Raw genomic sequence first — 27,358 nt, 5'->3', positions numbered from 1 at the left:
CTGGGCAACAGTGAGCATAAGATGGTGCTGGTGTATGTTGGCCTAGTGGTGTAACATGAAGGGCAGGGAAGGACTCCGTCGCCCCACATGAGCTCTGGAAAGTTAGTGTGGAGCTCATAAGCTTATACATGGGCTGTCTATCACCATTTCCAGTGCCCAAATGGAGCAAAGAAAGATGAATAAACACTGCTATGTGTGGGGGTAATTATGTCAACTTTTACGGTAGTATTAAACTCTCCAACTTCTTTCAATAATGAGCGCAGACCAAACAAATCTACATTGCCCAGCAAAGCATTTCTTTACATTTTTGGCCAAGCCCGTACAGTCATCACATTTCCAAATAGCTCCAACTCTCTCAGCTCTATGTCTCTGAACTTCCTCTCTAGCACAAGATTACAAGGAACCACACTGTCTCCAGCAACTGTCCATCTACTAGCTTGGAGAAAGGAGGAGTGGGAAGCAGGGGACTGACTTGCCTTGCTGTGTCTGAGCATTTGTGGAGACACATACAGATTACCATCACACACAATGGGGACTCCATTAGGACCCTGCAAGGGAATGGAGCCACCATAAAACAGGATATCAGGCCCTGATTTTGCTCCCCTGAGATGAGCATGGTCACATGTCCTAGCAACATGTACCAGAGTTCCAGGAAGTAAGTAAAGGGAGATCTAATAATCTGCGCTTAGTAAACAAGGCAACTGCCAGAAGACTGGGAGGAAAAGAGAAATAAGGTATACAAAGAATACAAAGCCGACAATTATCTAGAAGTATGTGTGTACAGATTGTCATTACTAAACATTACTAAAAAATTTGTCGTCATTTCAAAGATAAGGAATGAAGTTCCTACTAAAAGGATGCAGGGGACATGGCGAAATGACAACTTTCATATCAAACATTTTACTGATATTCATTTTAGCTCTCCATCTGAGCAGCTACAGAAACATTATTACTTCATCATTTCGTATAAAAAAAAAAAACCTGAACCTCGGGCAAGCAGTGTCCTTGGCAGGCAAAACAGTTCCATATAGGTGCAGCATCCAATTCTATACAACCAGCCTTGGGAACCAGGCAAAGTCAACCACACCATGTAGCCTGCCCCTCAAACTATTTGCATTGCAGCCGCAGCATATCAAGAACAGGTATTTAGCCTGCTGATTGGACAACAGAGTAACAGCAACACACTACAAGTCATCTCTCTGCTCTCTTCTCCTGGTGGCTTGTTCACTGTTAGTACATGTGTATGCAGCAGAGCTTCGCTGCTTCCCAGTGCTGCACCTCTCACTCCCTATTGAAGTGTTGCTATACAGGGAAAGACGGGAGGCCGACATCAAAACAGATTCAGATATTTACACTAGTTGCAATTATTGTTTAAATATATTCCTTTCTTTTCCATATCTTTCTGGGGTTCAGATTCAGCCAAGCGTTGTAACAATGGAATGCTGCAGTATCTCTCGCTTCAAAGCTCATTTTCTGTTTTATATTCCACAACCTTCTATGTCTGAGGTCCTGCAAAGCATACACATGGAGCAAAAACTACTGGCAGCACAGGAAGTGTTCAATTGTCCAAATGCATCACCAATTCAATCATCTAGTACGAGACACAAACAGGGTTATAAATAGCATCATCCATCCATCGATCTGGACTGCCTGGAGCGGAATGTTTTCAAACCCAACCTCATTTCTGGAACCAGAATATATACTGAAGCAGAGCTTCCCAAACTTTGCCAAAGCATGCGCAAACATTGAGGTGTCCAACCGTCACTGCGTACTGTCATTATCCCACTTACAAGTTGTTATTTTTTATAGTAAAATGAAAATACTGATTTGCTTTTTAGAGTGTTTGCTTTTTATTTTTGGATGATTATTATTATACAGGATTTATTTCGCGCCAACAGTGGACAGCGCTTTACAATATAAGGAAGACATTACAATAACAATACAATTCAAGACAGGATGGCAAGGAGGGCCCTGCCCCTGAGAGCTTACAATCTAAAAGATTGGATAGACCTGCAAAAGGAAAAGATGCCTGTGCTGCCATAAAAGTCCAACTTCAGGTGGATCTTCTCTCTTTAACTGGCTTTTCCTCCCCCTTCATAAAATATGGACTTTTCCAATCCTGGTAGCTGTTCCTCTTCGGGGTTGAATGATGGTTCAGCACATGGGCCCACTTCCTATGAGCCATAATGGACCCCACCACTAGGGTATGTTATTACCAAGCCTGAGCTCACAGAGAAGTCAAAAGGACCCGTTGGAAGAAACCAGGACTTAAATCGGACCTTTACCCAGATCTTTAAAATAACAACAAACACACCTTTAGAAATGTTTAGTAATGGCAATCTGCACACACATACTTCTAGATAATTGCCGGCTTTGTATTCTTTGTATACCTTACTTCTCTTTTCTTCCCCAGTCCTCTCACAGCGGCCATTTTTAATAAGGGCAGATTAATGCATCTCCCTTTACTTCCCGGAACTCTCGCACATGTGACTAGGATATGTGATCATGCACATCATCTCAGGGAAGGAAAATGCCTTTCCCGGAGATCTCCTGAGATTACAGATGAGATTTCCCAGCAATGCTCTGCTGATGACAAGGCAATCCCAGTGTGCATTGCTTTGGCAAACTGAAGTCATTTTGCCCTTTCAAAGCAGGAAGTGAATGCTCTGCAAGTTATTACACCTGACATGTCTATGTTATTATTAATCATCATACATAGAGGATTGGTAGAATTTAATTTTTTGAGTGTAGAGGTCGGCTTTGAGGTATGTTGGAAATGTTTTAAAGCTTAAGTCCAGGACACAATGACGTGTGTTGTCCATCTCCAATGTGAACTCACACTAATTCAGTGTACACAGTTCTGGGCGACTCTAAAAGGTGCCCATACACTGGTCGAATTTCGGATGGTTTTTAATGTACCGTCTGAAATTTGCTCAGTGTGTGGGGCTGTCGGCTCCCTTCCAGCCGGCATTCCTCGATCAGCTGTTCAAAGAAGCCGGCTGGAAAATCTTCGTACGATCAGAGCCGGCAGCCAATGAGCTGCCTGCTCTGATTGGGTAATCTGACAGGTCCCGGTGGCACTTGTCAGAATACAATGCAAACAGTGGGATTCCTCGATCGACGTGCTGTTTCTGTTGATGGAGGAATCGGGTCAATTTTTTTTGTTGAGCCGGCAGGTTGAACAAAATCAATTGCTAGGCGTATGGCCAGCTTTATGCTGATCATATGGGGCAGCAGGAGATCAGGAGTCTTGATACAAATGGGTAGATACTGATCGCATTGATCTACCTGGTTCCTTAGCAGCAACTCTCCAGTTTCTTGGAAGTTCTCTAACATTATAATTACCATGCAAGTGCAAATTTAAAAGCAATTTCCACTATTTTAAACCTACAGTTTTTATTAGACTAATACCTGCTGATCCTGCCTTGAATGTCCTTGTTCACCTTGTCACGTGCATAACCCTTCTCTGAAAATTATCTTTGTTCAGGCACATCCTGTTATAAGGTGACATCGCCCTGTTCCTGTCTCCCAATTGCTCTCCTATGTTGTCACTCTGTCACATGCATTATCTTGCCATGAAGATGTTTGTTTAGGCACTTCCTGTTATAAGGTGACAACGTTCTGTCTCTGTGTCCCAACTGCTCTCTTGTGTTGCCCCCCTGTAACATGAATAATCCTGCCATAAGGATCTATCACTCCAAAAACAAGAAGTGCCTAAACAAAGATCTTCATGCTAGGACTATACATGTGACAGGGCGGCAATGCAAGAGAGTAGCTGAGAGACAGGAAAAAAAAAAAAAGAGCATTGTCACCCCAAACCAACACTCTTTTCCCGTCTCTCAACTACTTTCTTTCATTGTCACCCTACCACATGCATAATCCTGCAATCCAGGTCTTTGTTCAGTCAGTTCCCTGTTTGGGGTGACAGTACTCTTTCCCTGCCTCCCAACTGTTCTCTTGTGTTATCACCCTGCAACATACACAATCCTTCCATAAAGTTCTTTGTTCAGGCACTTCCTGTTAGAGGGTGACAACTCCCCTAAATGGAAGGGTCGAGTTGGGCCCACCGAGCCTACTGCCATGTCTCCTCCTTGTCCAGGGTCATTATCTCTGCTGCGGTTGGCCAAGCTCAAGGATCTGTTGTGTGTGGGCATCAGGTGCACCAACTATGAGGCTTCATTGATGTAATTCCACGTTTGGTACACATCTTAGCCAAGCTCATGGATCTGCTGTGTGTGGGCATCAGGTGCACCAACTATGAGGCTTCATTGATGTAATTCCATCGTTCAGTACACATGATCTTATGACAGCCATAATAAATGGAGCTCTCAAAGGTCACAATACCTGCTGGTAATGGCCGTGCATTATGTGGAGTCATATGACAAATGCCAATGTTCCTGTCAGCAGCGGATGTACACAGTACAATAGACAAGGTGACAGCAGGCAGGTGCAGCTTCCTTTACGCCTCCATCTACACCACCCATGCAGTAAACAATCATTTACAGGCCAGTCTACTGAGACAGGTCCGGATCCTTCACACAAATCAATTACAACGAGCAACACAAATGCTTCACACCGGTGGAGAACACTCATGAATTCAATCAGCAAAGCAGTATAATGAGCAAGGATAATGTGCAAAGTACCCACAGCAACCAGATTTGACTTCACGGCACTAAATAGCCCCAAAGGACAGGAAGTCCAGGGAAGCTGAGCTGAGAAAGTTGGAGCGGTCTGGAAACATGATGACTAAGTGTTTGGGCAAAAATGTAATCAAATCCTATGCTGGGCAACGTAGATTTGTTGGATCTGGAATCATAATTGAAAAAAGTTTGAGCGTTTAATACTACTTTAATGTCAACACCCAGAACCCATCTCTGTTCTGCACGGCTCCTGCCTACACATATTGTTTTGGAATTACCCAAAACATAGAAACCCAGATAATGGTGACACCGCTCCCCTATAAATTCTCCTAAATCTTCATGACATGAACTTGGCTAGAACTGTTGTTCAGCACTGCAGTCGTATATGACACCTAATGATGGCACAGAAGATGCTGCTTTCCACTGACCAAAACAACACAAGAAGACACATGGCAATGCATCAAAAACACGCAGAAAATGCCCATGTGCAAGTGTTTACCTGGGCTAAGTGCTTGTTAAATCAGCTGGAGACAGGTTCACTTTCCAAATAACCACAAATACAGTACACACATCGTTGTTATTATTAGGGCCCATTTCACGGTTGGTTTAAAATCCACATGCTTTCCGCTTCTGGTTTGCTTGACATTTGCATGCAGTTTGCTTCTGGTTTGCTTGATGTTTGCTTGCATTTGGCTTCTAGTTTGCTTGACTTTCCATGCATTTTGCTTTGGGTTTGCTTGACCTTTCCATGCAGTTTGCTTCTGGTATGCTTGATGTTTGCATGCATTTTGATTCTGGTTTGCTTGACCTTTCCATGCATTTTGCTTTGGGTTTGCTTGACATTAGCTTGCATTCTGAGTTTGGTTTGCTTGACATTAGCTTGCATTTTGCTTCTGGTTTGCTTGACATTAGCTTACATTTTGATTCTGGTTTGCTTGGCATTAGCTTGCATTTTGATTCTGGTTTGCTTGACATTAGCTTGCATTTTGATTCTGTTTTGCTTGACGTTTGCATGCATTCTTTTCAGGCTTGCATATTGTGCCGCTGAATACAATAAAGTGTGTGTTTTGTGAAACCCAGAGGAATAATAGAACTACAGGCTGCATTCTGCTAAACCACATTAGAGAGAGGCGCAGAGATGAACACGGAGAGGATATGAGTTCTATCTCCTCTGATGTACGCATGTTCTCTGTTTGGTGACTGCTTTGGTCTCCATCATCTTCACCGGGGCAGAGACCGGCTTCCAGGAGGCAGTTCTCCTGGATTCTGGCACAACGGTCTAGTTTTCATTCAGCAAATATATAGAAAATATTTTGTCCTACAATCATGTTTACATATGACTCACATCCTCACACTACACAGCAACATGCACACGGCACACACATCACCGACACACAAGCCAATTCCACCTTTATGAATAAGAAGAAATGCACAAATATTCAGAAGAGAAAAACATGCATTTTGTTTGTTTTTGTGCATTGGAGCCAGAGAAGTACTGCAACCTTAATGTCGGGTGCAATGCTCTGGCTCCTGCAGACTCTTCCTTCCGCCCATGTCCCTGCCAAGGTATGGACATCCAGTAACAGAGAAGGGGGAGAATGAAGAGACTACAAGTGCGATAATGTCATTGCATTTGTATTCCATCAAGAACTACAAGTCCCTCTGCAGCTGTGGCTGATAAGTTTCTCCATTGACAGATCCTGTTGTAGTATAGTGTCTGTGGGGGGTAGGGGGGGGGAGGGCAGGACAGAACAGTCTCCAGCAACTGTTCATCTACCAGCTTGGAGAAGGGAATGGCAGGGGAGTGTCTTGCCTCACTGTTCCTGTGTGTTTGTGGAAAGACACACAGCTTACTAGCACAATACTAGCACACACAAGGGTGGCTCCATAGGACCCTGCAAGGAAAAGAGCCCCTAACACAAGTTATCAGGACCAGCTGACTCCGCAGAAAATGATCAGGGTTATTCACAGAAGGGTGAGGAGTTTGGAGAAGGCGGGAGAAGCTAGGACAACATAGCTGAACCGGAAAGTAAGCTGAATTGGAGAATTTTTCCATATCAGCTATATTGTCCTAGATTGATCACTTCTCCTGCCTTCTCCAAACTCTTCACTCTTTTGTGAATAACCCTGTAAAACGTATATAAACGTCAAGGAGCAGCATCCATTGTAAGCGATTTCAGCATTTAAAAATATTTGGACTTTAAATATCTTCTGTTCTAACTGAAAAATAGGAGAGAACTTCCTGGTATGCCTCATGGGACTTGTAGTCCACAACAGCTGGAGTGCCAAGGTTGCCTACAGGCATTCACCTCTCTCCCCCTCTGCTCCAGCTGTGTAATGTCCCTCGGTGTCCTCACATCAAATGTAGGTCAATGGGCCTGCATAACACATGATGACATCATCGGCCCTTAGGCCGCCGGAGCCCAGGGGAGAAGAGGCTGTGGAGCTCGCTCTAGCAGCGCAGAGGAAGCCGGGATTAAGTGAGTAAATCTGTTTTATTCGAGTCGGGACAAAACTGAGCACTTAACCCTTGCAGTGCATGGACAGCGCCACCGCCAGGGTAAGCTTCTGATTTTTCCCGGAGTTCTTCTTTAAAGCATTGCTGAACCCAAAAACATCATGCAGTGTACATTTCCTCAGATGTGGTGGCTGCATTGGTTTTCTGTTTTCATTGCTATTATCATCTCCTGCAAATAACACACTTCCTGTCCCTGGCTGGCTACGCTTACTCCTCCGCTGTATCCATGCAGGGGGCGGGGAAAGGGATTTGCTGTGAGGGAATGGTCATTAGTTGGGGGAGTTTTTGTGCGCCGTTGATTTGTTCGAATGGGGCGGCGGTGGACACCAGACTGTGCTGTCAGCGGCTCTGTCCAGCATCCCACCCAGCTCAGTGACATCACCGGTTGCCGGGAGCTAGGCGGGATGCAAGCCAGAGTGTCCCGCTTGGCTCTAGGCAACCGGTGACGTCAGTGCGCTGGACGGCACTGCACAAAGCGTCACAGGTTGCCAAGAGTGCTTTAGCAACCTGGGACACTGTGCACCACCAGCCGTGCCACTCCCCAATGAGATGCTGCCTCATTATAGGGACGGCCCTGGGAGGAAGCTATGGTTGTCACCCCGGCTCGGCTTTGTTTATCTCGGGGGATGGGCCCACGTCCACGGTCGGACGGCTGTCTCTAGCTGCAGGTAACCGCTGAACAGGTGGCGGGCGGCTGCGGCTACTTTTGCTCCGTCATTGCTGTGTACAGGCTGAGCGGCTGCAGCCGTCAGTGTGACCGCAGGAATCCTCAGCCAGTCATAAAAGCCCCATGTGAGTGAGGCCTAAAGGAGTACTCCGCCTACTTTGTAGAGATTTCCTGTTGTTTCTCCAGGACAGGATGTAAAGGGAAATCTCCCCAACAAAAACACAGACAGCAAAAATATCAAGTGATGGGGTTTAACCCCTTCTCTTCAATACTAGAAACTATTTTTGGCATATTATTATATTGTCACTACACCAAAACGTCCAGTCACAAAATCCATAAAGAATAACGGCAGGACAGTGGCAGGAAATGTACCCCATGCAGACGCTATATTAGAAGTGTACACGGGTTACAATACCTTGGTTAGAGCACGGAGGTCACTCTGAGTACAGATATGGAGGTTTTCTTAGCTATGAGCTGCATATTTGGGGTGTACATAGAGTCAGGGTGTACATAGAGTGTACATAGAGTTAGGGGGGTAAGACTGCAGTCATAGTGACCCCCATTCCCCCCCAAGTATGTAGTCAGGAGGCAGGGGGTCCCCAATGTATATGCTGTTGGTGTGCTTCAGGTCTTCTGCCTTCATACAGGCCGTGCTCTGGTGTGTCCACAGGAAGAACCCCGTCCGGTGGTGGGAGGACAGAATCTCTAATGACATTCTGGGATCTCCACAGTCTGTACGGTCTCGGAGCTTTGGGGACCAGAATGTATGTGTCTGCGCAGTGCTGGGGGCACCAATATACGGGGGGAGCACAGACATACAGGACGGGGGGGTATTAAGCAGTCATGTATATAGTAATGGAGCTGAGTCAAACAATACATGTGGTGGGAGGTCTAGGAGGTGGTGTACATGAATTTGGGGTTACAGAGGTCAGGATGTCGGGGTACCCCACGTACGTACAGTGTGAGTATTGGCAGACTGGGTTCTGGAAGCTCCCATGTACATCCATCATATGTACTATGTGTAGACACTGATACCAGCATGACTGATCCCCTGCGTCAGGGCACTGTATGTGTAATCAGGGTTCCAGGGGACATGGGGTGTTTGTTATCAGAGGTCAGGGCCTTGGGGCAATTGGCAGCAAGATCCTGGAAGCCCCTGGGGCACATGCGGACAGGGTCCAGGGGGTCCCTGGGGCATTTGTCTTCAAATACTAAGATCTGTCATCAGGATCCTGGGGGCCCCTAGGGCATCTGTCGCAGGATCCTGGGGGCCCTTGCCGACAGAATCCCGGGGAAAGTGGGGCCTTTGTTGTTACGATCCTGGGTGCCCCCTGTGGAACTTGTCATCAGAATACTGGGGGTCCTGGGACATCTGTTGTCCAGGATCCTGGGGACCAGGGGCAGGCCATTTGTCACCAGGGTGCCTCATGGAATTTCTTGTCAGGAATCTGGGGGCCCCAGGTTACTAAGCATCATCCCATTAGGCTCAGCAGTGTATATAGTCAGGGCCCTGGGACCCCCGTGTAAGTACATTGATGGTGCAGGAGCCCCAGATTAGCTGCAGCAAGTCATGTGTTCGCTGGATGTACGATCTGGGCCCCGGACCGATGTTAGGGCCCCCAGTAAATTGGCACGGAGAGAGCGGGGCCCCTACTGTGCGCAGAGCTGTGGGTAGACAGGGATGCACATACAGCCACTACAAGTCCCAGCAGTCCCCGGCACTGTGAACCTGCAGTGCCCCCGGGATGTCGCTGTACTCACGCTCGGGGTAGCGGCTCCTCAGGCACGGTGGGTCCCTGCTGCTGTTGCTGGAAGGACTTCAGCGACTCGAAGGCTCTCATCAGCTTCTCCATTGTGGCCATGTTCCCTAAGCGGGAAGCTCCTCACCGTCTCACCGCCATCACCAGCCGCCAGTACCGGGAGAATCACTGACAGCTCCGGCCTAAACCGCTCCTCCGCCCCCAGCCAATAGCGAACGCCGCCACTGCCAGACGGACAGCAACATAGGCCAATCCGGGCGCAGGGTCAGTTGACATAATTAAAGATAGGATTGGCTGAAATCGAGAAAAGGCGGGGCCGGGAAAAGATGGGTAGTGAAAATAAGGTCATGGGGCGTGTATTGTCATGTAAGCCACGCCTACCAATCACTTGCAGTCGTTGTGTGATGTCCTGGTAGGAAGATGCGAGAATGGAGTTGTTGGGCAGCGGGGCGGAGCGTCAGAAGTCACTTGACAGGTCACATGATTGGTTGGAGCAAAACACAGCTATCCCAGGTGCTTACTGAGGACGCAGGAGAAGCGGGTGTGTGAGCTGGATGTGGGGTGCAGGAGAGGACATGGAGGACACTGGATGTTATAGGAGAGGGCATGGAGGACACTGGATCTTATAGGAGAGAGCACGGAGGACACTGGGGGTACTCGAAGGCTCTCATCAGCTTCTCCATGGTTGTAGGAGAGGACATGGAGGACACTGGATGTTATAGGAGAGGGCATGGAGGACACTGGATCTTATAGGAGAGAGCACGGAGGACACTGGGGGTTATAGGAGAGGACATGGAGAACACTGGTGGTTGTAGGAGAGGACATGGAGGACACTGGATGTTATAGGAGAGAGCACGGAGGTCACTGGGGGTTATAGGAGAGGACATGGAGAACACTGGTGGTTGTAGGAGAGGACATGGAGGACACTGGATGTTATAGGAGAGAGCACGGAGGTCACTGGGGGTTATAGGAGAGGACATGGAGAACACTGGTGGTTATAGGAGAGGACAGGGAGAACACTGGAGGTTGTAGGAGAGGACATGGAGGACACTGGGGGTTATAGGAGAGGACATGGAGATCACTGGAGGTTGTAGGAGAGGACATGGAGATCACTGGAGGTTGTAGGAGAGGACATGGAGTATACTGGAGGTTGTAGGGGAGGACACTGGAGGTTGTAGGAGAGGACATGGAGTATACTGGAGGTTGTAGGAAAGGACATGAGGTTCACTGGAGGTTATAGGAGAGGACATGGAGGACATTGAAGGTTATAGGGGAGGACACTGGAGGTTGTAGGAGAGGAGTGAGGTACACTGGAGGTTTAGAGGAGATGCAGAGGTGGCTCTAGACTTTGTGAGGCCTTAGGGGAAACTCAAACATGAGGCCCCCCCACGTACAACCATAATGAAAAAGAAAATTTGTAAACTGTAATTAGAAATAAACGGTACGAATTGTATATTTTAAGACCATCGACTAGGAACTCCCAACTCCTGGAGATAGAACTGTATGTCTGTCTCGTATCTAATTCTACTAATATCTGACATGTCAGTACAGTGGGTGGTCAAGCATGTCGGTACAGTGGGTGGTCAGGCATGTCGGTACAGTGGGTGGTCAGGCAACTCACACTTCCCATCCCTCTCCTCTCTGCCTGCGACACTGCAAGGACAAGCACAGCACACAAGGCCTGTGTCCTCCCCATTGACCGAGCCACAGGACACGCAAGTGAGTATTTTGACCAAATCACCATTTTTATGCATATTATCCTAACTCCAAGCTGTATAACCTTGAAGGCTTATTGGATTTAAGCATATCAGGTGATGTGTAATGAGGGAGGGTGTGGCCTTAGGAGATCAAAACTCTAGATCAAGGTGTCCATAATAATTAGGCAGCTTCTTTTCCTCAGGCAAAATGGGCCAAAAAAGAGATTTAACGGACTCTGAAAAGTCAAAAATTGTAAAAAGTCTTTCAGAGGAATGCAGCACTCTTGAAATTGCTAGGATATTGGCAGGCCCGGATTCCCCACAAGGCCACCGAGGCCCGGCCTCGGGGCAGCAGGGCGCAGAGGGGTGGAAGCGGTGTCCTTGTGGGGAAGTTGCCCTCTCTACATTCAGTCCTGCTTTGTACAAGCAGGACTAAATGTAGAGTGAGGCAGACGATATTTCGTTTACATGTGAAATAGGCGATAGAACAATTGTTTTTGTTGCAAATAGTCAACAGGGTCGATAGAAACGTGCTGAGAAAGAAAGACTTAAATTAAGTGGCAAAGATTTGAGAAGAATCGGACGTGAAGCTCCCACGAACCCATTATCCTCAAGTGCTGTCATATTCCAGAACTGCAACCTACCTGGAGTGTCCAGAAGTACAAGGCGTTCAGTGCTCAGAGACATGGCCAAGGTAAGGCAGGCTGAAACCCGACCACCACTGAACAAGACACAAGTTGAAACGTCAAGACTGGGCCAAGAAATATCTGAAGACCGATCTTACAAAAGTTTTATGGACTGATGAAATGGGAGTGACTCTTGATGGTCCAGATGGATGGGTCCGTGGCTGGATCAGTAACGGGCACAGAGCTCCACTTCAACTCAGACGCCAACAAGGTGGAGATGGGGTAATGGTGGGCTGGTATTAATAAAGATGAGCTAGTTGGACCTTTTTCGGGTTGAAGATGGACTCAAAATCAACTCCCAAACCTACTGCCAGTGTTTAGAAGACACATTCTTCAAGCAGTGGTACAGGAAAAAGTCTGCAGCTTCCAAGAAGACTATGATATGTATGCAGGACAATGCTCCATCCTATGCATCGAAGTACTCCACTACGTGGCTAGCCAGTAAAGGCCTTAAAGATGAAAGAACAATGGCATGTAACCCTTCATCACTTGACCTAAACCCTACTGAGAACTTGTGGGCCCTTCTTAAACGGGAGATTACGGTGAAGGAAAACCGTGCACCTCTCTGAACAGTGTCTGGGAGGGTATGGTTGCTGCTGCACAAAAAGTTGATCATCAACAAACTGACAGACTCCATGGAAGGAAGGCTAATGACTGTTATTAAAAGGAAGGGGGGCTAAACTGGTCACTGATTTTGTTTTTGAAAATGTCAGAAATGTTTATTTGTAAATTTTGAGTTATTATTCTCACTCTTAGGCCTTGTTCACACCAAATGCAGAGCAGATCCGCTCAGGTTTCTGCACACGCAGTGCAGTGGGTTGTGCCGCGTTTTTGATGCGTTCCGGGCCGTTTGTGCTTAAAAAAATAAATACATTTTATTTTTAGTTTAACATGGGCTTTCAGTGCGTTCCAGGCATTTGCATGCATTTTTGATGCGTTTGCAGATCCAGAGCAGGTAAAATAGGGCTTGCTGCAGTTTTTGTACCTGCTCTGGAACTGCACGCTGCGATGTGAACTGGAGCTAAAAATACCATTGGAATACATTGGACGCAGTTTTGATCCGGTCTGCAACTGCTCTGCTCTGCTCTGGATCTGCTCAGTGTTTGGTGTGAACAAGGCCTCAGGCCAGCACATAGAGTTCATATCCCTTCCATGGCATCCACAGTCCTGCCACAGCACCCTCAACCATACAGCCTATACAGGCAATATTAGGGGCTGTTACATGCCGAGGTGAGCAGGCCTTCATAGCACACACAGCGGGCTCAGCATTCTCCTGTAGCCGGACTCAACACCATCACACGCCTCTCACTGTAACATCTGGGTGACCTGTGATGGGTACAGCACAGGGAAATGCTAGTAGAGTACAAATGCTCCCACTGAGCCAGCCATGCCACCCTCATGGCTCATTAGACTGATTCAACAGAGGTCAGTCCCTGTCTGAGGTCACAAGAGAGGGGCTCTGAACGCTAAAGGGAAAAGCTCACGTTATCAAATTGTCCTCCCTCCTCAGCCATATTTATGAAGACCACTCGCATGCATTGGGATAACCTAGCGGTATGGGGAAGCCAGCAGATTGCGGGGAAGCCGCAGGTCAAGGCTGCATCCAAGGAAGCAGTGCGCCCAAGGCGGCTGCCTGGTGGCAGCGCGGCGCTGGGTATTGGAGGGGAACTACCTGCAAATGAGGTGAGCGTAGGGGGGCGTACGGCCGCGTACCCCATAGAGAAGGACGGGGGCTGCGTTCTAATCACACGCAGCACCTGTCCTTCCCGGGAGCTACTTGGTACGGCCCCGCACGGAGCTGTACGTGCAGGCCGATTCGTGTGTGAATGAGGCCTAAAAGGGAAATTATTGACAAAAGAAACAAAGTACATACATACATACTGTATATGTTTTTTGTTACTTTTGATTACAGACTTTAATTCCTGGTGGTTTGAATGTAGAGTTTGATTGGTATTGTTTTATTTACTAATGGATAATGTGCAAGTCATTTTAAACGTTATTCACCTCTTTCACTGCAGAAAAGTTGGCACTTTTTATGGAGGAATTTTATTATGAATGGTTTAGGAAGGTTATTGTGAATATGTATCATACAAACCTTTTCCTTTTTCTAAACACACACTACTAAACTTTGTCATATCATTGCCGGGAGATGGAGAAAGGATGGTAAGGAAATATTCAAATGTTAAGTAGATGTTGGCAGGTTTTAGATGGTTAAGATGGGTATCAAGGTACAAACATATACCCAGCAAAGTATTGAGATTTAGGGAGCCATGTACTAGACATGTAAGCAGCAAAAAAGTTTGGTTCGGATGTTTCATTATTTTGTGTTTTTGGTTCGGGTATCGGATTTCGGACTAGGTCCAAATTCCCATTAGTTTCGGATGAGTTTACGAATATTTGTTGCAACTACCACAGAAAACCATATACAGATATTAATACTAAAGCTGAATCTCCCAGACCCGAATGGCATTCGGGATCCGAATTTCCAAATTGCATTTGGGAGCTCCTGAATGCCATTCTAGTCTGGGAGCCATACATCAGCTTTAGTATTATATGTATATACTGAACACAAATTTTACGCTGTCAGGCGTGTTGGTACAGCGGGTGGTCAGGCATGTCAGTACAGTGGGTGGTCAGGCATGTGACATTTCTGGCAATCATGTTGCCGTAACAAAAATTTGTGTTCAGACCCATTCGGATGCATTAAACCGAAAAACACATCTGATAGGCCAGAAAAGTCACATGTTTGTTTCAGTTTCGTTTTTGAACAAAATACGGACGGGATCCGATGTTCAGAAACGGCAATTGTAATTCGGAAATTCGGATGTGTCTGAATGTCCGAATTTCAGAAAGTTTGTCCAAATTTTGATTTGGAACGAAACAAATTGCACATGTCTACCACGTACGTCGCCAGTAGCAAGCCCCTGACAGAGGCATAACACATAGGATGAAGCTGAGACAAGCATGCGTAAGTTGTCAAGGCTGCTGGAAACGGTGTATGTTATATGTCTGAGTTGTATTCTATGTGCGCTGGTGTTAGTGAACCCATATTGTGAGTACATGCCAACCTTTTAATAATCCTTTTTTCACATGGTATTATCATATGTAAACTGTGTTTTTAATACATGAAATATATTATCAATATACAAGTCACATCACAAGAGGTGGTAAAGTCTGATTAGAGGTCGAGAAGCACTGCGGGTACCGTTTCTGAGGAGGCAGCTGAGGTCTACTATGACATGCATGGAACCACATTTTACCTATACAGCAACAGTGAATCTTCTTTTACTTGAATTCCAAGCTGGAGGATACCTGGTGATAGGCCAGTGGGCTTTAAACCCCAAGCTGATATTGCTGAGGTGTTAACATATGTATATCCCACCATCTGACCAGGTGAGTCAAGGATTTTCTGAAGAATACCCTGCTGGACAGGAAGTGACATGCATAGCGTGTCACTTCCGTAATTGAACCCCAGATAGGAAAAACAGACATCCATGACGAACAGGAAGTGACATAACACACACGTTACTTTCCATCCATCATGGATGTCTGTTTTTCCTATCTGGGGCTCATTTCCGGAAGTGACATTATTTATGTCGCTTCCTGTCTGGTAGGGCATTCTTCCTCCTCAGGTTTTTGGCTCATGTTCCCCTGGAAATTATCTCATATTTGACATCACCTCTATTTGCTGTGTTTTTATTGTGGTCCTTTGCTGGTTACACCTGAAGTGATGTCACATCCAGCCAGCAAGATTCTATTTCTCTCTTGTCTTTCTTTATGATTATAGGTCATTTTCAACCATTTCTAATACTATCAATTTATTTTATCAACATGCATATGGAAAGGTAATGTACATCATGTGTATATTATTGACACTTCCATTAGATCATCTTGGAGGAAGTGATGCTATAACTTCGTGATATGTGTTTTTGGATATAAATACTTCTTTGAAAAGCAGCTAGCACCACTCTTGATTAAGTCAATACTGACAAAACGCGCTGAGCAGAGTCCACTGACCGATTTTGGATGTGGATTGCCTTCTTATACAGGCAGTCCCCAGGTTACGGACGTCCGACGGGGTCCACAATTCTCCTAAATGTACCGGCAGCTGCATATATATAATTCCTGTTCGATTGCCTTAAAGTTGCCAAGTATACATCATGTTGAAAAGTAAGTAGATCCCATGGAAATTGTTGACTTTTTCAACATATTTGAACAGGCATTAGATCTTGATTCAAATCGCACCCACAGTTTCAGATGATATACTTGAATAAACTACACATAAAACGGACATGGTGTATTTATTTTCATGATCGAAGTTAACAAAAAATGCAGATTTGGCATATGGAAAAAGTAAATACACCCCTACATTTACCACCACTTCTTAACTATGACTAAAATAATATTATCCATGAATATAATATAATAAGAATAATATCCATCTCTGTGTACCACCAGAAAGGTTTCTTCCAAGACAGGGCCACCAACTCAAACGCCTCGCAGAAGAGATAAGACAGACCTTGTGAGTGAGTGTAGACAAGGAAATATCACTGATAGGTTCAATGGGTGGTTTCTGAGGAACCAATAAAACACAGTTGAGGTCCCAAGTGATCACAGGCTGATGCACAGACGGGACTATGTGACGACTCCCTAAAATAAAGCTTTCATTAACAAATGAGGGGGAAGTGACCTTTGGCAGAAAACCGCTAGGGCTGATGTTTGACTGGTACTTAAGGCCAAATGTTGATCCAGGTTTGACAAAAAAAATGTCAGCATTCATCCCATGGAGTATTTTCTGGGGTGGAGTTTCCTCGCCTCACACCATGAAAAGTACACCTTCCAAGTGCAGTGGAAGTTCTTAAAAGAAGATAATTTCATAGCTTTCAGAAGCATAGGGATAACGAAATTGGATAGGCTCTTAATCCTTAGGATCTGGGCTGCCAGGCCATTAGAGCCAGCGATCATGAAGCAGGCTGGTGAACTGCTCCTTGGAACAATAGATCTGGGAGGTCCGAGAGCTCATGGAAATTTAGCAGGAGTCCGATAAAGGTACAAGTATCACATCCACCTGGGCCAGTTCAGCGCAATGATACCTTCTGACTTGACCTGGAGACAAACTTTTTCAGTTTGTTGTTGAATCTGGAATCTAGGAGGTCCATGTCTGGCATTCCCCATCTGCAACAGATTGTAAACACATTTGGGTGAAAAGACCATTCTCCAATGTTGACTGAGAAGGTCCATCTGACAGATTTGTTTACTCTGGAACATGCACGGCAGACAGAGCTGAAATGTGAAGTTCTGCCCAGGTCATATTGTGGTTGGTCCGCCTCTCTTAAAGCTGCAAGACTTCTGGTTGCTCCCTAATGGTTTATGTATGCCACTACTGTGGCATTGTACAATTCATTACTTGTTGGATGACCTTGCAGTCAAGAGCTCCAGTCTTGAAGGCATAGATGAATCGCCAGTACCTTTAATATATTGATCAGAAGGCGAGCTTTCTCTGGTGTCCAGGTCTCTTGCACTGACAGGGTGTCTATGACTCCTCCCCAGCTGGTTAGGCTGGTATGGGTTGTGAGAACCTTCCAAACTAGTGGAATTAAGGATTTTCCTGACTCTAGGGTCGGAGTCATATAGTCTCTGCAAGACACGGTGTCACAGCTCAAAGATTACAGCCCAACCAGGGATAGTGGGAACACTGAGAAAAGGTGCCAGACTCCAAAGGCAGGGGCAAGCCATGAGTACTCACCAAGTAAGGAGGTCTGGATGGACAAGGGGATCCCATGCAGGTCACATATGCACACTCCAGATAGTGTTCCCCCCCTCCAGTGGCCATATTACCAAAGGAGTCTTCAGGGACAAGATTCCATCAGGCAGGTGTGTCAAAGCCCTAGGCCTGTAAAGTGCTTTGCCGCAAACTCACACATTGCAGTACATGTAGAAACTTCATTGAACAAAAAGGATCTTGATTAAAGAGATGGAAGGTATTTATTTTACCTTCCATTTGGGTTTGCTTCTCTCTAAAGGTGTCAATACACCTTACGAATATCGGCCGATTTTCATATGCGATCGCGTTTTCGTCCGATATTCGTAAGGTTGATGGGCAGTGTACAACCGCAATTACTGTACAATCGATCGACTTTTGACTAACCAACAGGTTAGAAAATGTCGGTCGATCGTACGATTTTCGCAAGGTTGGTGGCTTTTGCGTACGTGAAAATTTGCATGATTTACACTGCACATGCGCAGATGGAAATAGGTGCTTTCTTTTAATTACTGATGTTCCAACCTTGTAATAATCGGGGCAGGATAGGGCCGCCGCACGAAAATCGCACGACGATTCGATCATCGGGCAGAAAGTTTTGTCCGATGATCGCAATGTGTATGGGCAGCTTAAAAGAAGTTGTCCATTCTCCTTGGACATTGGAAAAAAACTGGAGCATGACGGGAGTAGGAAGATTTACACTTAACTGACTCACAGCTTTGTTTGCCAGTGTCCAATCTCCTGTAAGCCACAGCAAAACCCAGTTGCCTAAGAGTTCATCTGTCCTGTGTGCCTTAATGAACAATTAATAAAAGTCATTTTAAGATTTTCTTTGCTTTCATTTCCCTTTGTTTGCCAAAGGGAAATTAAAGCTCCAATTGTCTACATAAATTATCCCAAGCGTAATGTATCCAATAGCACCAATCGACTGCCTTTATTTACATCTCTAACCATAGCAAGTGCTTAGTTTCCAGCCCCTCTCTTTTCTCTCTGGTAATGAAGGTAATCTTTTTTTTTCTTCTATTTTCTCTCAACATTTATGACTTTGTTCTTCTGGAGGATTTTCTAAAAAATGTCACAGATTAACAAATGCTTTTTCTCCAATTATAAATCAATAGGGTGCCACTAACTTCTAATCCGTAACCTTGACCAACTTTTTATTTTTGTCTCTGTGTGTCAAACTTATTAGGCAGTTAGGGAATTTAGCTGGACGTATGTTCGTGACAACAACAAAAAATAAAACGTAAATAAAACAAAAATGGAAAGTTTTCCTTTAATCCACAAATATAGTTTAGAACCATACAAACAGCATTGACAAGTCCTTGAAGTGCTGAATTCCATCAGAGAATGGTGTTTGGAAGGCAGCTCGCTTTTATTGTGCATACCTCTTTGTGTCAATAAAAATAAAGTTTGGGGGCCTCTGCAGCACTATATACGAGACAGGTACGCTACATGTGCATCTGTCATCTATGCACAGCAGAGGTAGCCATTTTGTGGGCAGGGCGAATTTCACAGAGGGTTGCCTATGAATTCACTAGAGAGCTACGGAGATGGAGACAGCATTAAATACACATCTACAATTCAGCAGGGGTTTGAAAACCCAAATCTGTAGTGGAGAAGACTTCATGAACCTTCGTATCGGGGCTTAGGAATTGGGGATTCTTCCTCGGAGCCACCAATCAGATTGACACAAACCCTGGAAAATCACACTTAGAACCTAATTCCAATTGGTGGGTCTGAGGCATGACAAAACTCCTTACACCTTGATACATTAGCTAAAATTTCATTTTTGAATGCTAAAAATCACCCAGTGACCCATTTATAAAGTAGTGGTGTGACCTTATTGTGGCCTTGCCAATTTTTTTTTTTCTTAAAACTGCAAATTTATAAAGCACAGCGCTATGCATTACATTTGTAAATTGAGCTTTGATGGCCTTGGGACACCTGTTAAAGACGTGTGATCAGCCTTTGTTCCAATCACGGAGCCCTCTCTGTAGCATTAAGCAGGCAGACCTTGCAGGCTCTATACATTGGCATGCATTTTATGAATGACTAGCAAAATGCAGCTTTCAGTATGGAGCTATATAAATATCCACTCTCCACTATAAATAGGCTTCTTTGCCCAGGTATAAACTTAATTCTGACAAATCAATGTTGTTGCAACACTCGTAGACGCAAGCGGTGGGAGTTGCTGGCACTTTGCAAAAAGCAAACAGTCTATTAAAGGAGAACTATGAGGTGGGTGCATTTCACTCACCTCATAGTTCTAGCTGACCTGTGACAATGAGACTGTCACAGGCCGGCTCAGTAGATCGGGAGGTGAGCGAACACATACCGGGTTCGCTCGCCTCTCGATCCTGTCACGGCTGGATTCCCCTCTCCCCGCTCCGCCAGCGCTGACTGGCGGAACGGACGGGGGGGGGGGCGGGGACAGCTCTAGATAGGCAGAGCTAGCTGTCACTCACACAGCTGGGCGGATCTCGTCATCCAAGTCGTGATCCCCTCCGCCTGCGGCGTCTCAGTATACCGCGATCTGTAGCTCGCGGTATACTGAGCTTAGGGTAACGGGAGGACGCTAGTTTGTGTCCTCCCGTTACCCTAAGGAGAACTATGGGGAAAAACACTGACCCCATAGTTCTCCTTTAAGGCCTAACACTTTATGAGTCATTGCTGATGGTTTCTCATGATGCAATTCTGTTACTAGTACCTACTGAACTGACAGCACAGTTCCATGCCGATAGTAAGACCTTCAGCTTGGTGTGCACTACAAATCACAGCCACTGAGATCATTTTTTTTTTTTTTAAATATGGTCTTATGTGAAGCCACAACGTGGAGCACCAGAAGCAAAATGATGATCATCAATCTGTCTGCCCCTTTAAAGTGAGCTCCATGGTGAACCTATACACCCTCATGGATGCACTAGGCTAGAGGTGCAAGACCACAGTAATCTATGCCTCCTAAAAACTAGGGCTGCGGAAATCAACGATTAATCCCTCGATTAATCGTTAATTTTTTTGATCGATCAAAATTATTTTGATCGGTACTCACCTCTCCGCCGCCTTCCGGGTCTTCTGTCGGAGATCCGGTGACGTCACGGACATCGACGTCACCGGACTCCTCCCCCCTTCCACAAGTGACTCTGTCGGCAAACGAAGGGAAGGGGGGAGGAGTCCGGTGACGTCGATGTCCGTGACGTCACTGGACTCCTCCCCCTTCCCTTCGTTACTCGATGGAGCCGCTTGGGCCGGTGAGTACACATCCCAACTCAAAGAAAGATGCCTGATGGCAGAGTTTGCTGAGGGTTAGAATTGATTAGCCAAATGCCTATCATTTTCCTTGTGACAGGCTGGTACTTGCTCTCCCTTCCCTCTCTATAGGCACAAACATACAAGTTTAGCATATACAAATTTGCATATATGTACAACGATCATAGCCAATAAGATGCATGCATGGCTGGGCGGCAATCAGTGTTTGTAGACACCTTTAGAGTAACAGCATGTTAGCTACATCCACCAAATTCTAACAGTCCGCATTAACAAGTTTGAATCTGATTAGTGACAGTAGCCAACACAGTCAGTGCTTCATGGCCATAACCAATAAACTAATACTGCAGTTAACTAGCAGGGATCATGGCAGGAAAGGTGGCACAGCATAGGTGTTGTAGCTCTTCACACAATTACATAATAATTACACTGCCCCGCTGTTCACAATCCAATAAATTGTGACTTTCTGAAATACACTATTTGCATTGCCCTAGAAATGCCCCATACAGCCTGCTGCTGTCAATCAGCAGAGGGGGACTTGAATTTTTCTATCAGGTCCCCTTTAGGTGATTGAAAGCAGCAGGGGCCGGTGCAATAGCTAGTTTGCTATAGGCTATTGCAAAGTAAATAGCCAATAGGAATCTAGCAATGCATTCTTATGCCTTTTTTTTTATTATTCTGACAACTGCAACTGGCAGAATACTAAAAAAAAAAAAGTCTGCAGATAGCAATGAAGCTATTGCTTCCTGTGCTATCTGCCATCAGTGCAGGGGGTGCTATCTCCCAGCCCCCCCTAACCCACCCTCCGCGGACGGGGGGGAGAGGGCACCTCCCTGAAATTGCTTATTTCAGGTTGGGATCCCTGGCATTGACCTATACACATACAGCACAGCAATGAAGTAATAAAATGAACTAGGATCACACTAATCCAGCACGTTATTATTCTGAGTTGCCCCACTCAAGCCGCGGCCATATTGAGAGGGGCACGTGAGATTAATAGAGTGCTGGATTAGTGTGATCCTAGTTCATTTTATTACTTCATTGCTGTGCTGTATGTGTATAGGCCAATGTAGTTGGATCTGTATGTGCGTTATAATTAAATCAAAATTAATCGATTAAAAATGTTTTCGATTAATCGAACAGGAAAATTGTAATCATTACCAGCCCTACTAAAAACATGAGTATGCATATGCCTCTTATCACTTAGCCTGACAGGCCACTCTCTGACTTACTTTCACTTTATTGCAGAGGCTAAATTTTCCTGACTTCATGACTAGCCAACAGCAGTTTCCATTCAACTGTCCAATAACACTCACTGAGTGACCAGAACTAGCATTCTTATTGGAGACTGGATAGCCGTCTGGTAACATCAGACATCTCCACCCATTAGTGGACTCAATAGTGACACGGAGGTCCAGGGCCATCCCTATAATAAGGCAGCCTGCCTCAGGTGGCATCTCATCAAGGGGCGGCCGGGTGGTGGCGGAGACTACCACGGTACAGAGTTACTAGCAACCTGTGACACTCTGTCTGGTGTCCCGCCAAGCTCCCTGACATCACTGGTTGCCATGTACCCTGCCAGCACCTTTTCCCCCCAGAACAACACTCGGGCAGTGAATACCATAGGGACAGCCCTACAGAGTTCAGCGCACTCCTAGAAGTATTGTTTGCTCTGCGGACGAAGCAACATTGTGGCAGAAGGACAATAAGTCGTTCATTGATTATCTTCTAGGTACGTCTGTTACAAATTATTTGTATTCATGTCAGTGATGCTTTGAAGTAAAGGTAAACCCTAACTGGATGATATTTAGTTTGCTACAACTCTGTACATCTTTAACTATTGCTTTTTAAAAAAAATAAAATATTGTAGACATTTTTTTTACACAGTTTTTTTTTTGCGTTTCAGCGTTCCCGATCACTGGCCTTTTTCAGCCACTTCCTGTCTACATGCACTGGTTCCAGTGTTGGCAATGCTTTGCTCATTGCTGGCTTTTCAAAAAGTGACAACAGTGGACCATAGCTGCTCAATGTGCATCAGAATGGCTGCCTATAGTCTCCACTGGGAGTGTTTGACAATGCAGGAGCAAAGTTGTCACCCCAAAACAGGAAGTGGCCGATTGAAGACTGTAACGCTTGAAAGTCTTCTTTAAATAAAAGCTGCAGATTGGACACTATTTTGAAATCATATTTGTATGGAAATGTAGTGATGAATGCGTATCACAGCTGTTAGTGATCCTGAAGGGCTATATAGCAGTCACATAGACTGCTTTCGCTGTACCTTTGCCGTGGGTCACAGACTGAATCTTCACTGAGCTCACAAAATGCCTCCCTCCGCTATGTGTGGGTGACAGGTACTCTTAAATGGTGCTAACACAGACTGTGGTTTTAAATACTTTCAGTCATTCATATGAACACGGTGTGCGTGTGTAGGTATATTACATAGAGAGATATGAATCATTATTATACATATGCACACGCGCACACACGCACACACTAGATGCATTGGAGTGGTACGCATAGGACCTTATTGGTTTTATACAATACACTTGTGAAAATATACATCTTATCAGAATTCAAGTAGAAATGTACAAAATCTGTAAACGCATACAGAATTCTTTGTTTAATTTATAATACACCTTTACAGTTCATAGATACAATAAAATATTTGCAGTTTAACTCTTCTAAGGTTTGATTTTTTTGGCTATTGGACAGTGGTTCATGGTCGGGATGCCTCTTCATCGTCGTCACTGTAGGAGGATTTAAAGCAGACCTGTGCGGGCCAGAAAAAGAAGACAATCCGCTTAGAGTTGGAGACATCGCATGTGCAGGACATATTTCGCAGGATACAGGTTTTCATGCCATCACTTACTAAGCTCCCTTGTCAATGATAATGTTCTTGCTGCATGCTAGTGTTCAGGCAGCTAAAGCAGAGCAGTGTCATCCTGTGTTCTTGGTAAGATTGTGATGTTATCTTATACACACCAATTATATAAATATATCAAATATTTCTCCTTGAAACTTGTTTACTACAGTAAACAAGTTTCAAGAAGGGGAGACTCCGCCAGCATGCGCAGCAGCAATCCAGTGTGCCCTCCACAACCAGTACCTTCAGTGTCTACCTGCACATCCAGTGCCTCCAGTATCCCCTCCCATCCCTCACAACCTTCCAGTAGCACCATCCTCCACGGTACATTCATCTGCCGGCAGCTAAATTCCACAGCTGGCAGCTGTATGTAAACAGCAGGCAGTGGCCAGGAGCTATAGCCAGCCTGCTATTGGCGATTTCAAACTGCAATAACCAATAGCAGGCTGGCTATTGCTCGTGCTCACTGCCCGCTGTTTACATTCAGCTGCAGAATCTTGCCGCCAGCAGATAAATATATAGCCTAGGTCATCAGGCTATGTATGCACCCGTCACCAGGCTGTGTGTGCACCCGCCACCATATGTATGCACCCGCCACCAGGCCGTGTGTGCATTCGCCATCAGGCCGCGTGTGCACCCGCCACCAGGCCCTGTGTGCATTCGCCACCAGGCCGTGTGTGCATCCGCCACCAGGCCGTGTCTGCACCCGCCACCAGGCCGTGTGTGCATTCGCCATCAGGCCGCGTGTGCACCCGCCACCAGGCCCTGTGTGCATTCGCCACCAGGCCGTGTGTGCATCCGCCACCAGGCCGTGTCTGCACCCGCCACCAGGCCGTGTGTGCATTCGCCATCAGGCCGCGTGTGCACCCGCCACCAGGCCCTGTGTGCATTCGCCACCAGGCCGTGTGTGCATCCGCCACCAGGCCGTGTCTGCACCCGCCACCAGGCCGTGTGTGCACCCGCCACCAGGCTGTGTGTGCACCCGCCACCAGGCAGTGTGTTCATCTGCCAGTGCAAACAGAATATCAGCTGTAGTGGGTCTACCCCCGCACTGCAAGGGTTAAGTGCAAGTTTTATCTACGGGCTCAAAATAAATTTCAGTAGTACCAGATCCTCAGTCCCAGGGCGCTCAGCGCTCACCTCTCTTCCCTTCCGCCCCAGTAGTGCACTGTCCCTCGGCGTTTCTCATATCTAGCACAGGTCAATGGACCTGCATAAGATGCGATGACCTCAGTGGTCCTTAGACTGCCTGACCCCGGGGGAGAATGCGGGGACTGGTCTAGCAGTCTGGATTAGGTGAGCAAATCTGCTTTATTCGAGTCCCCTAGACAAAACCAGCACTTAAACTAAGTGGGTTATTAGTTGTTCTCAATGAGTTGCATTTGTAGCTAGTTACCTTTGCAGTATAGAAATATTTTATGAGTAAACTGTAAAATGAAGAGATTCCAGTAAATTCAGCACCATAAATAGGAACGTTTCTCACCCCTCTTCTGAACAATCGATGAAAGAAGCTTCTCTTTGGTCTTATGTTCGGTTTGTTCACATCCAGATCTGGCGACAAGCAGCCGTCCGTCTCATAAATATTGATGTCTTTAAAACACTCGGTTTCAATCATCTGCGAGAAGAAGTAGAAGACCTTCAGGATAAACCTCACCGAGCAGGTGGAAAGCAGATACTCAAGTCATGGTCAGCCCCCCAAAAAAAACAGAGGACCGGGCCTTGTCCTGCCAGTGAAGGTTCTCAGTCTTGGTCATGGTAGAAGCTAGTACTAGTTAGTGACATTTATTTGAACTTGTTCTATAATGTTGAAGATGATTCAATATTTGTTTAAGTAGCTTCCTCCGTGTATCAGAACTCAGGAAGCCATTCTTTTTTGGTTACTCGCCGATACAGAATGTCCCATTAAGGAAGGCAGGCGGCGTGCAATGACTCGCCACCTGACTTCCCGATTAGCAGGGAAGCCGTCCCCATGCTTCTCGTCACTATGTGACGAGTAAGCATGGAGCCAGCTCGCTGGCCAATCAGGAAGCCGGGGGCCATGTAATGACGCGGCGCCTGGCTTTCTGATTGGCCCGGAAGCAGGCTCCATGCTCCCTCATGAGGTGAAGAGAGAGCATGAAGCCGGCTTCCCGGCCAATCAGAAAGCTGGGCGCCGCGTCATTACACGGCGCCCGGCTCCTTGATACAGGAAGTATCGGGCTAGGCATCGGAGCATTGGGCGAGTACGTGTAATTTACCATGGACTGGATGAATGGGAACCTTCACAGACATGCAGTACAATAAACTGAAGTCACCAGCCTGACTCTGCTGCTGACAGGGTTATATAAATCTCAGGACTGCATGGACAAAAATGCAAATCCAGGAAAAAGAGCTCCTAAGTACGTACTTCATTTGTGGATTATTTAGATATTTCTCTGGAGTTCAGGTTTATTTCTAAATTGGCCGTTCAAACATAACATGGATTGTGGTTACTATCGTACAGTAAATGCACTGCACCAATATAACTGCAGTACCTCGTGCTGCCAAGGGATGGAGACACAGCCTGTCACAAACTTGCAGTAGAAGTCATCATCCGTGGTATCCAGATTTACTCCTTTCACTGTGGAAAACTGCTCAATGTCCAAAACATCCTTGCAATATACAGCACGTGGCTGGAAGGGAAAAAAAGACATCCAATCAGAATGGACTGAGAGTCGAGTTAAAGAGAACAAGCAACAACACTGGCCAGCTGATGACGGGAGGAGGAGAGCTGATCTATTTTCCTGGAAGCAGACTATGGTTTAATATTCGCGCATCGTTCTCGGGATCCAGGCAGCTGGCTGACAGTTGGCTCTGCCACTCTAGAGGTAGAGTCAGCTGTGCCCACCCCCTCCCCCTGTCTTTTCTTCCGGATAGTGGTGAAGGATCGTAGAGGGGAGGGGGGAATCCCTGCGGGGAGCGGTGACTGACGATCACCGCTCTCTGCAGGGTGATGAGTGGGAAGTCAGCAATCGGCAGTATGTGTTCGCTGACTTCCCGATCAATAGAGCCAACCTGTAACAGCTTGTTTGTTTGCTTGAATTATAGGGATGAGTGTATTTCACTCTCCCCATAATTCTCCTTCAGGCGCTGGTAGAGTAGAATGTAACAGCAGCAATCTTTAATAACGATCATAAAGTGCAATGCAGAGACCGCAGCTGCCAAACTGGTCCAATGTGCTCACATTCACAGAAGTCTTTGTTCAGATGTAAACAATGGCTCTTTCCAGCGGTTAGTCATCGACAAGACACTTACGCAGTTCACACCATAGTTGAGGAAACAGTAACTGCCTTTACAAGGACGCTAATGATAAGATCCCTATGTATAATATTTAAAGAAAAAAATGCAAGTTTATTAATATTGAAAATTCTGAAATGCTTATATGAGATTGTAGTGATTGTGATTACATACAGCACACTATGGTGTTAAACGCACCAAAGCTTTGTTGATTGGCTGCTGCAGAAACTGTTTTACTTTACCTATT

General features: G+C 45.9%; 2 protein-coding genes across 3 annotated transcripts in view; both read right to left on the bottom strand.

Annotated features, from left to right (window-relative positions):
• HTT (huntingtin) overlaps positions 1-9,803 on the bottom strand; it is a 137,337-nt gene extending 127,534 nt beyond the window's left edge. The window contains exon 1 of the mRNA XM_018554978.1: positions 9,587-9,803. Within this exon, the coding sequence (XP_018410480.1) occupies positions 9,587-9,687 (101 nt within the window). The 5' untranslated portion in view covers positions 9,688-9,803. The remainder of the gene's footprint in view (positions 1-9,586) is intronic.
• A 13,511-nt stretch (positions 9,804-23,314) lies between these two features.
• The window catches only part of GRK4 (G protein-coupled receptor kinase 4), a 197,322-nt gene continuing 193,278 nt past the window's right edge, over positions 23,315-27,358 (bottom strand). Inside the window, exons 14-16 of one of the 2 annotated variants that reach the window (XM_018554987.1) lie at positions 26,370-26,507; positions 25,340-25,471; positions 23,315-23,763 (exon numbers count right to left, since the gene is read on the bottom strand). In XM_018554987.1, the coding sequence (XP_018410489.1) occupies positions 23,710-23,763; positions 25,340-25,471; positions 26,370-26,507 (324 nt within the window). In that variant the 3' untranslated portion in view covers positions 23,315-23,709. The remainder of the gene's footprint in view (positions 23,764-25,339; positions 25,472-26,369; positions 26,508-27,358) is intronic. The other variant, XM_018554985.1, reaches the window with a different exon arrangement.

The sequence above is a fragment of the Nanorana parkeri genome, unplaced genomic scaffold (genome assembly GCF_000935625.1).
Source record: "Nanorana parkeri isolate BGI_ZX_2015 unplaced genomic scaffold, ASM93562v1 scaffold180, whole genome shotgun sequence".
NCBI classification, from domain to species: domain Eukaryota; kingdom Metazoa; phylum Chordata; class Amphibia; order Anura; family Dicroglossidae; genus Nanorana; species Nanorana parkeri.
The sequence above is the reverse complement of the archived record's forward strand: the minus strand, read 5'-3'. Positions and strand labels throughout refer to the sequence as shown.